At 36.8% G+C, this 11864-nt stretch overlaps 1 protein-coding gene across 1 annotated transcript; it reads left to right on the plus strand.

The window, feature by feature from the left end:
• The first annotated feature begins 3980 nt into the window (after window positions 1-3980).
• On the plus strand, window positions 3981-4433 carry LOC110789621 (uncharacterized). Its single transcript, XM_021994320.2, has one exon. The coding sequence runs from the start codon at window positions 3981-3983 to the stop codon at window positions 4431-4433; it is 453 nt and encodes a 150-aa protein (XP_021850012.2).
• Window positions 4434-11864: the final 7431 nt, after the last annotated feature.

The raw sequence follows: 11864 nt of genomic DNA on the forward strand, positions 1-11864 counted from the left end.
TATCAGCTAACAGGTAACAACTCCTAACCAAACGGGCGTTAATTTTAAGAATGGTCCTCATTTTATCAATTCAATTGCTTACTTTAATACTCCCTCCGTTCTTTTTTGTTCTGTTTGTATTCCGTCTAGTATGTGAGTATGTCCCATTTTATTCTTTACGTTGAGAATATTTCATTTTATATTGTCACATAAAAGTCTTCATATTCTATCAAAAATGCGTCAAATGATTATTAACCAATTTTCATTGGGGCATTTAATTCTCTTACACTTTTTCATTGGGACATTAATCTTTCACACTTTTTCCAACGTTAATTTTGGATAAAAGCGAAAACATTATAAATAAACTGAGATAAGGAAACAAAAGGGATCTAACACACACACACACACACACACACACATATATATATATATATATATATATATATATATATATAGATATATATATATATATATATATAGATATATATATATATATATATATATATATATATATATATATATATATATATATATTGCCATTTTAATTGTTTTTTTGAGGGGACTGCTATTTTAATTAACTAGTAATAATAAATAAATTTTCTCATTATTAATTACCTAGGCGTTAAAAGAAAATATAACTGGAAAATACTAATTACCTACCAAAGTAATACCTTTCAACAATAAAAAAATCTAAAAAATAAAAAAGTTACTCAACCTAGTATAGTAGTACTCCAACACGATTATGCGCGAAACATAAACAAAATGCCTCAAAGTTATTCTCCTACTAGATTTTAGCCCGTGCGATGCACGGATTTTGTTAAATCGTTAAGTTAAAATAAAACTCCTATTATAACTGCTATATTTTATATATTAGATTAAATTAGTATTTAGGTTGGAATGAGAGGTTGAGTTCTACGAAAAACTCTACGCCGTCGGTGAGGAATTTTACTTAAAAGGTTAAATATTAAATTATAAATATATTTTAAATTGGAAACATATTTTCTAATAGAAGACTGATTTATTATTTAAATATTTGGTAACTTATAATAATTAGGAAAATTTGTAATTATTAATCCAACCTTTGCCCGATTTTCTTTAATTAAGCCTACCTATGCAATATTTCTAAATAATCCAACCTTTATGACCCAACTACTATTATTAAGCCTAGCAAGTTAATAACCAGCTATAACCGGTATTCACCCTTACGTGGCAATATAACCGTTACAATTTTTTTCCCCTCCTTTTTTTAATTGTTATTCTAATGTTCGTTCCTCTCTCCTCTGCGATTTAATTGCTTCATCTCTGTAATTTTCATTCCTCTCTCCTCTGTTCATCATTTCTCTTCTACCTCTTCTCCACCATTGTTGATCCCTCATACCTCTCCATTCGAAGTTCGTCAAAAATAATCAGCAATTGCTATGACTGGGTTAAACCAATCAACTGTTGGATCTGGGTTAAGGGTTAAGAGGAGAGAAGGGTTAAGGGTTTTTTGGGGAAATTTTTTTAGAAAATCCTGTTTAGGTGGCACGTGATGTGACGTGTCCAAAATTTTAGGAGGAAAATCAACTTCAGGTTGTCAACGTTTTTATTGTTGATTTTGTAACAGGTAACCGGTCACACAGGCTTAATAATAGTAGTTGGGTCATAAAGGTTGGATTATTCAGAAATATTGCATAGGTTGGCTTAATTAAAGAAAATCGGGCAAAGGTTGGATTAATATTTACAAATTTTCCTAATAATTACAATCGGAGATGATTGTTTATTAGTAGAGTATGTATTTTAGTATGAAAAGGAATGTAACTATGAAGAATGTATCTATTCATAATTCTAGTAGTAGAGTAATTAATTAGTAAAATCTCCTACGGCTTATTTACTATGCAATTAGCCAGTAATAAGATAAAAATTGGGAAGTCTGTTTGTACTTTAGCATATCATAGTCAATTATTTATCATGATTGATTTTTACTTATTCAGTGAAGTTTTAATCAACTACGGAGTACTATTATTATCAGTGTGCTTAATTAACGCTTTATTTAGAGCGTTATATTATATTATAAACACTATAGCATGTATAGTATACTTCGTATTAGAAAATAGACAATATTAGAAAAGTATAACTCTAATTATTATTGAGATATTTGTCATGATTTTATTTGATGTGAATAACAATAATGAGATACTCCCACTTATTTATAACCTTAATATATTGGGTTTAAGTTCTTTGCTTTGGGTACTTTTCCCCTTCGTATAGCCTAAGTACGTATAGATCCCGATAGTTGGTATGACCAAACCCGAACCAAAAGTTTTCCAGCTCCATTCAGTTCAATTCACAAGAACGACATTGTGTTCATTTTTATTCTTTAATGATCTATTTTATTTATTATATAAGTATTACTATTAATTATAATGTAATTTTCATTTTATTTATTATTATTATTTAGTGTTTACTTTGGACAAATTTTTATTGTAGATTTTGGATTAAATTTTATTATAGATTTATTTTAATTATTAGAATATTTGATTTTGGATGGAATTGTATATATTATTAATTAATTAAAATATCTACTTGACACCTAATTATTTATCTATGTGGCACTTGATTTTTTTAATTCAATAATAAATTAGAAATCTTATTTTTCATTGGCCGAAACCATTAGTAATCCTAGGTGGCGCTCTAATTTTTCAGCAAATATGCCTCCTTTATATATGTATATTAGATTTGATTGACGTTTAGAGTTCTATTTTTTTTTTTATGAAAAGCACAATTGACAGTAATTTAAGAATAGATATTGGCTACAATCGCGGTAAAAATACCGGCTTCCCCAATTAACTTAAAATTGGCTACAAATGATATAATTTGTGTTAAAATTTCGTATGAATTCAAGCTTTGGGTAAAATAGAGGATACCTTATTATTAACAACGAATTATTATAAGTTGATGGTGTATGCTTGATTCCACAATTGAATTTTGTACTAATTGTTGTAATAGACAATTTAGGCTGATTGTATAAATGTTTATGTAGGAAGGATTAGACCGTGCGGTCGGTTAATTGACGTTGTACGAAATATGTACAATTAACTGAACTTACTACTCCCTCCGCCCTGAAATACTCGCACCATTTTGACTATCTGCAGTATTCACATAATTCACTTTAATCCTATTTTATTTGTAGGATATGAAAACAAATGTTAGTATATAATACATCGTTGGCTTTATCTTATTATATATTTTCAAAATATTAATATTTTATAAGCTTTTATAATATGTAGTTAAAAATATTGGTGGTCAAAATTGTACATTGACAAGCGTATCCAGCTAAAACGGTACGAGTATTAGGGAATGGAGGGAGTACTTCGTAATATTTTGTTGTCAAAGTATGTCAATTTTGCGGAGAGTTGTTTAAGTTTAATTGCATTGTTTTTATTTTTTTTGGTTCGTGTTTTTAATAAACTTTTCAAAGCTTTAGTCTTTTAAAATAATGGAAAATTTGTCAAAAAGGTCCTTTTAAAACACAAAAATTATGAGAAAGGACCTTTTAAAAAAAAGTTGTCAACCAAGGCCCAAATTGGATTTTTTTTTGTCAATCAGGACCAAGTGTCAATTTCCGGCAGTCAACCATCACTTTCCGGCGTTGACTGGTGCGTGACAAGCACGTGATTGACTTTTACCCTTTTTTTTTTTTTTTAAAAGTTTTTCCCTCCAAATTTATTTCACCTCCCCACTTACCCCAACTAACCAGTTAAACTTTGAAAAAAAAAAAAATCGATCCTTCTCTCTCTCCTGCTGAACCCCTTCTCTGCCTCTTCCTCCATTTCTGTCTTCCTTCCAAGGTCGGATTTCTGGTGGAAATTAATCAAATTCGTGACTCCCAAGTGTTATTCGGTGATTTTCGTACCAGGTAAACATTAAAGCCCTAATTTGTTTTGTCTCAATTCTCCAATTTTTAGAAACTTGAAATTAGGGTTCTTTACCTTAATTTCTTGCCTACTCTATTATACAGGATGAATGTGACCAAGAGAAAGGGTAAGACATGTGGATGTGGTTTTCCTGTAGTTCAAAGAACTTCATGGATCCATGAGAATCCTGGACGAAAATTCTTGGGCTGCAAGTTCTATGATTTCGCGACTGGGAAGGCTCGTTGTGATGCGTTCGATTGGGTGGATGAAGAAATTTTGGAATGGCAGAAGGATGTGACTAATGTACTCATTGCTGAGAAAAAACGATTGATTGGTGAAGTGAAAACCCTCGAGGCAAGGATTGATTGTATTCAACGTGATAATAACCGGGTGCACGAGGAGCATGGGAAGATGAAGGTTAAGTATGAGAAGATGAAGAAGATGACAGAAGGTGGTGTAAAGGAAGGGATTAGGAATGATAATTTGTTAGTTATGATATGTGTTTGTGCTATCGTTTCAATTATCGTTAGTGCAATGTACGTTAAGGTTGTTGGTTAAGCAATGCTTAAGAATGTTGTGGTCACTAGTTGATGTAGTTTGTTGGTTAAGATTAAGATGCTTGAAGTGCGTAGTTGTAAAAGTTTAATGAAAACTTTATGTAAGCGTTTGTGTTTTGATGAATAAATTCTAGAAATATTATCGTAAAGTATATTTTTAATCTTAATTCTTGGAAAAAAAAATAAAACTAGGAAAATACAAAGGATGAATGGTCTTGGGCAAGGTTTTACCAAAAAACCAGAGCAACAAAATAAATAACCGATGACCAACATAAAAAACCGAGGGCAACATAAAATATCGAGAACAACATAAAATACCGAGAACAATATAAAAACCCGAGGACAACATAAAAAACCGAGAACTTAATTAAAAACCGGGAACTTAATAACACAACCGAGGACTTAATAAAAAACCGAGAACTTAATAAAAACCGAGAACTTAATAAAATATCGAGAACTTAAAAAAAATCCGAGAACTTGAATTATAGATGGAGTAACCTGAATTTTACAAAGTCACCACAAAATAACTTAAAAAGTTGATTGTTTTAAACTAACCAAAAGTACACAAAATAAGGCAAATGTTGACTTTTACTACATAACTAAAGTTGACTTTTACAAACTTAGGTGTTGTTTTGAGAGATGCAACTCTTTTGGGAAGGTTGTGAGCCTTGTATGGCATTCACAGAGGCTGTTTTCTTCTTTTTAGGGACATATGCACTCTTTCCTTTGGTTTGGGAGGTGGTAGCTGTTGTGGCCTTCTTCTTGCCTGCAACATGCTTCTGCTTCATTGGCCTTGGTTGTGGCCTAGGTACTGCATTTGTGGGTTGGGGGCTAGGTGCTGCAGGATGTGATGGTTGTTGTTGTGATGGATGTTGCTGTGCAGGCTGCGCTGGCAGTGGCCTTGTTCTTGGCCTCCCCCCTCTGTTTTGAACAACACCATCAGCCATGGGGGGTCTGGTACAACTCTTTTGGTAGTGGCCCAATCCACCACACCTCTTGCACATGTTTTGCCTCTTAGGTCTCTTGACCCAACTGCTTCCCTTCCCCTTCTTTCCTTCCTCTGGCTCCTTTCTTCTCTTCCTCTTTGATGGCCTACCGGGCATAATCTTATAAGATGGGGGGAGAGGTTGTGGATATGGTGTTACTTCCCATTGATTTTGTCCAGGCATTGCATTGAATTTGGGTGCATAAGTTTTGGCATAAGTTGCAACATGATATGCTTGATGAACATAATCTTCATAATCAAGTCTCCTTTGGGCTAAACAAGCCAAGGCATGCCAACAAGGGATCCCCATCAATGTCCACCTGTAGCAACCACAGAATTTGTTCTCCAGATTCACCACAAAACAGTCCCCACCATGTTGAACCTCAAAAACATGCAAATCTGCTTGTATCAGCCTCATGTTGTATATTTCCTTCTGCCCCCTTTCTATCATCTTTACAACTGAAGGCATGATTGTACCCTCAAAGTTTTGCAAGCCTTGTCTCTTTGCACAACATCTCATCATCACATATCTCCTGATCCATTCCATCAGAGACAAAATAGGTTTTGTCCTTGCATGCTTCAACACATTGTTGAAACTTTCACAACAATTATTCAACAGCATTCCTGACTTGGCCCTAGGACTAAAACCATGCCTAGACCAATTACTAACAGGAATTGCAGTGAGATAATTGAAAGCATCAACACTGAGCTTCTTAATCTCAGGCATGTTTGCTTGGAATTCATGCTGTACATTAAAAAACAGAAAAAATATTCCAGAAACTAAGACCAACAGAAATTCCAAGTATTTCTAGAAATTCCAGAAACTAAATCTCAACAAAAAAAAAATGGATGTAAAGGTATTAGTTTACCTTGGTTGATGACCTTGCTGCCTTCCAAAAGAACTCCTTGTAAACCTCCTCTGGGAATTTAAGTTTGAAGTTGGCCCATATATGCCTACAACAGAACCTTGTTTCAACATTTGGGATGACTGTTCTGAAGGCATCAAGCAACCCCTACATTGTCACAGAGATGCATTAGACATAGCTTTAGTTACATTGACTTTCACATTATCATAGTGACCTAAGTTGACTTTTACAAAGAACCATTGATACAAGTGTGAGTGAAGCAAGTGTGGGTGAAGCAAGTGTGAGTGATACAAGTGTGAGTGAGGCAAGTGTTACACTTTTCTAAAAATGACTTAGTTGAGACATAAGCAGTGAGTGAAGCAAGCAAAGTGTAGTGAAGCAAGTTGACTTTCACATAGTGACCACAGTTGACTTGCACATAGTGACCAAAGTTGACTTTCACATAAATCCCAAACCAAAGTTGACACAGTGAGTGAAGCCCCAAACCAAAGTTGACAGAGTGAGTGAAGCAAATGTTAGACTCGGGTACGTGTCCAAGTGTTAGACTCGGGTACGTGTCCAAGTGTTAGACTCGGGTACGTGTCCAAGTGTTATACCATTACAAGTGCAGCTAATAATAACATGAATAAGAAACAAATTACCTAAACCCTAAACTTGCTTCACAACTGAAAACAATAAGAAACAACACAACCAGGCATCAAGTCAACAAATTTAAGAACAAAAACAACCACATACCTTATGCCTGTCAGATATGAAGGCCACAGTGTCATCTTCTCCTTCCACAGCTTCATCTCCTTTCTCATGCACCCAAGTAACTGCATCTGCTACAGAACCAAGATCCTTAACCAGCAGCTCCAAAAACCAGATCCAAGTGTCTGAGTTCTCTGTCTCAACCACAACCCAAGCAACTGGGAAAATGTTATTGTTCCCATCTTTCCCAACAGCAGTCAGTAATATCCCTGGGTATGGACCTCTAAGGTGACACCCATCCACACCCAAAATTGGCCTACAACCAGCCCTGTACCCTTCTTTGCAAGGTTGTAAGCAAATGTACATCCTTTGGAACAGGGGAGGGGGGTTATCAATTCTCTCAAGCTTGACTACAGCTGTGCTACCTGGATAGTATGTTCTAATTACCTCAACATAATCCCAAACCCTCTTGTACTCATCTGCTGCACTACCATTAATCATGTTCCTAGCTAATCCCCTTGCATTGTAACATTTATAGTATCCCACATCTGACTTCACCTCCCTCCTGACTCTCTTGATAAAGTACTCCATGCTCATTGAAGGTTCATCCCTAAAATCTTCCAAATATCTCTCTGCTAAGTACTCAACAGTCACCTTATCATTGTCATGTTGATGACCACAGATATGCTTTAGGTTTAAGCTTTTAATTTGTACTGTCTCCTCACCCTTTAATTTCCTACAATGAACCTTAAAGGGACACTTCTTTTTCTGATTGCAAGTACATTTCACTATCCTACCAGCTTTCCTAGGGCATCCACACTTCTTTTTACAGTAAACACTGACTCTGTGGCTCTTGTTATGCAAAAAATAATAATTTTCACCAGCATCTATCTGATGGTGCCTCAACGCCTTCCTAAAAACCTTATTTGAAGGAAATTTTAGCCCAACAGTTAGGTTAATCTTGTGCTTAAAATCTACATCTGGGTTAAAAACTGGGTATTTCCCCCCCTCATCATCAGATCCAGCTGGACTATTTAGTTCCTCATCAGTGTCATTCAGATCCTCATCATTGGCTAAGTGATAATCCTCATTATCACCTTCCCCTACAACTGGATCTTGCACCACTACCTGCTCCACTGGCACCTCTCCCTCCACTGGCTGTCTGTTTTCAACCCCACCAACTAACCCACTAGACAAAACCTCCCTCACTTCTGTGTCAACAAACTCAGCAAACAAGTCATCATCACTCTCATCCTCATAGTCTCCCTCACTCAAATAAACACACTCATCAGTGCTAGACCCACTGTCATAACCAAAATCTAGGTCAGACCCAAAACCACCTGGTTCATCAGTTTCTGGGATTGCATCAAGCCCTAGATTAGCCCTACTAGGAACAAATTTCCTTTTGCTTTGAGTTGCCTTAGAAGCTGCAGATGTTTTTTTTTCAGTTTCTGGGATTGTTTGTGAGGTGGGAACTGAATCTGCAGTGGTTTGAGTTGTCTGTGGGATAATTTCTGGTGTGGGAATGGGGTTGGTTGGTGGTGTGATAAATGAAGCAGCCGTATTGTTTTGGTGGTTAGAGGTAGGGTTTTTGTCACTAGCATCTTGTTGGGCCCCACTAGTACTACCCCTACCCCAAATATGCTTCCTGATGACTCACCCTTTGATGACTCACAACCCATTGATGAGTCACCAGAATTAATGCTACCCAAATCCCTTCCCCTAGGCCCCCCACTCTCACTTTCTGAATCAGTGTAAAATGTTACACCTGGACCAAATTTTAAATTCTGAAACACCTCTTTCTCAGGCTCATGGATTACATATATATGGTACCAGCCATCTGCCTCCCTACTAAACAGAAAATCAGGTATATCATCATCACTCAACAGTTGTTTCCTCCCAGTATACAGAGTCTTCCCATGCTCCCTATACCAAATTGTCCCCTCATTTTTATAGCCTAATTCACCCTTAATCCAGCCCACAAATTCAAAATAACAAACTTCTTGGACATTAGGGTGCAATGTTAACCCGTACTTACTACTTTCACCTTTCTCATACGTTGTTTTCCCACTACGAGTCACAAATTTACCCCCATGATAAAGCCTAATGTCTATTGGATCCTTCATGTTAGGTTATGATACATATGACATTACATAAATCATGCGGAAACAACCATTAACCCAGGAAACATATTATTTACACATAATCATATAGCATAATTAGATGCATACTCTTTGTTGCGTGCCCTCCCTAGCTGCGCCCGAACCGAACAAGAACAAGTCTTTTAGGACTCCAAATGTCGTCCCTCCGTAGATAGTCCACAGCACGTCCGGATCCGCCTTAAGATTGACCAACTAGAATCGCCCTTAAGGTACTAGAAAATTCGGCACTTTTATGAGCAAGATGTGTTTTAATTTTCTCTCAAAAAACTCACTTTTGAATACTTTGAAACTCGTATATAAATTATGACCCCTAGGCCTTTATTTATAGAGTTATGGAAAAGGAATCGTAATCCTAGTAGGATGCGAATTAATTGGAATTAGAATCCTACATGAATTCTATTTAATTAATTTATCCAATTAGGAATAGACATTTAATCATACACTGACTCTTGCAGATTCAGGAATCACGCATGAGCACAAACTCACACACACACGGCAGCCACAAGGACTGCCCATGCGTGCGAGCTGCAGCCCACGCAGCAAGGCCCACGCATCCGTGGCCTTGGCGCGCGCTGGGCTTGTGGCGTGCGTGCTTGCTGGGCGACGGCCTGGCTTCGTGCTGGGCCTTCGTCCGGCAGGCCTCGTCCGATGCTAATTCGTACGATACGCTTCCGATTAAATTTCCATTTCCGGAATCTATTTCCGATACGAACAATATTTAATATTTCCGATTCCGGAATTAATTTCCGTTTCGAACAAATATTTAATATTTCCGTTTCCGGAATTATTTTCCGATTCCGGCAATATTTCCGATTCTGACAATATTTCCGTTTCCGGCAATATTTCCGATTCTGGTAATATTTCCATTTCCAATAATATTTTCCGATACGTACCATGTTTCCGTTTCCGGCAACATCTACGACTTGGATAATATTCATATTTCCGATACGATCCATATTTCCGTTTCCGGCAATATCATCGTTTCTGGAGTATTCATTTCTTGCCTGTGACGATCTTAGCTCCCACTGAAACCAAGATCCGCCGGTTCCGAATATTCATAGATGGAGTATTTAATGCCATTAAATACTTGATCCGTTTACGTACTATTTGTGTGACCCTACGGGTTCAGTCAAGAGTAAGCTGTGGATTAATATCATTAATTCCACTTGAACTGAAGCGGCCTCTAGCTAGGCATTCAGCTCACTTGATCTCACTGAATTATTAACTTGTTAATTAATACTGAACCGCATTTATTAGACTTAACATAGAATGCATACTTGGACCAAGGGCATTATTTCCTTCAGTCTCCCACTTGTCCTTAGGGACAAGTGTGCATTTCCTAATTCCTTTGTCGCTCGATGCTTGCTCTTGAACATAAGGTAAGAGTTGTCATCCTTATTATGTCCAGAGGTGTTCCTCGGTTTCAGAGTTCAACTGATCAAATAAACAGATAATCATAGCCTATGATTCATCCGAGCACGGCCATGCATTTCACAGTTTCTAGCTCTCCGAGTGGCCTTGTACAACTTTTAAGCATCTCATCCCGATTTATGGGAGGACAATCCCAATCTTGCGATCTTGAGATTAGACTTCGTTTGATAGGTGATTACCTGAGCGTTGCCTTTATAGCCTCCTTTTACGGTGCGACGGTTGGTCAACGTCAAAGCAACCAGTTCTCAAACAAGTAATCTCAAATCACTCAGGTATTGAGGATTTAGTGTCTAATAATTTAATGAAATTTACTTATGACAGACTTTCATCTCTTACAGTAAAGTTTCATAGGTCTTGTCCGATACTAGTCTTCCCAAAGTAAGTATCTATGCAAATGATTATGACATTGCCATGTCCACATAGTTCAAGAAACAGAACTACTAGTCATCTTGCATTCTAATCGTCTAACGTTTTCTATGCGTCCAATTTTATAGAAAACTCCGATTAGGGACCATTTTCAACCTTTGACATTCAAGTTCACTTGATAGACATTTCTTAGTCACAGGACTGGTCCTGACAGTCTATCTTGAATATATCGTCAAGTTGAAGGGACTCATCATTTAATAAACCACGAATTAAATGGAAAAATGAATTCCTTTCATTTATTGTGAATGATTAACCAATAATGTTTTACAAAGATTTAAACTCTAAAACTTTAAAACATTAAACAGAGACATCAAAGCCATTCTCCAATATGCTTGATTCCCATAGCTGCAGTGTGCGAGTTGTGCTTCGCTTGCGGCAGAGGTTTAGTTAATGGATCTGATATGTTGTCATCAGTTCCAATTTTGCTTATCTCGACTTCTTTTCTTTCAACGAACTCTCGTAGAAGGTGAAATCTACGAAGTACATGCTTGACTCTCTGGTGGTGTCTAGGCTCTTTTGCCTGTGCAATAGCTCCGTTATTATCACAATACAGGGCTATTGGTCCTTTAATGGAGGGGACTACACCAAGTTCTCCTATGAACTTCCTTAGCCATATAGCTTCCTTTGCTGCTTCATGTGCAGCAATGTACTCCGCTTCAGTTGTAGAATCCGCAATGGTGCTTTGCTTAGCACTTTTCCAGCTTACTGCTCCTCCGTTGAGGCAGAAGACAAACCCAGACTGTGATCTGAAATCATCTTTGTCGGTTTGGAAACTTGCGTCCGTATAGCCTTTAACAATTAATTCATCATCTCCACCATAGACCAGGAAGTCATCTTTGTGCCTTTTCAGGTACTTCAGAATGTTCTTGGCA

This window comes from Spinacia oleracea, chromosome 3 (assembly GCF_020520425.1).
Source record: "Spinacia oleracea cultivar Varoflay chromosome 3, BTI_SOV_V1, whole genome shotgun sequence".
Taxonomy (NCBI): Eukaryota; Viridiplantae; Streptophyta; class Magnoliopsida; order Caryophyllales; family Amaranthaceae; genus Spinacia; species Spinacia oleracea.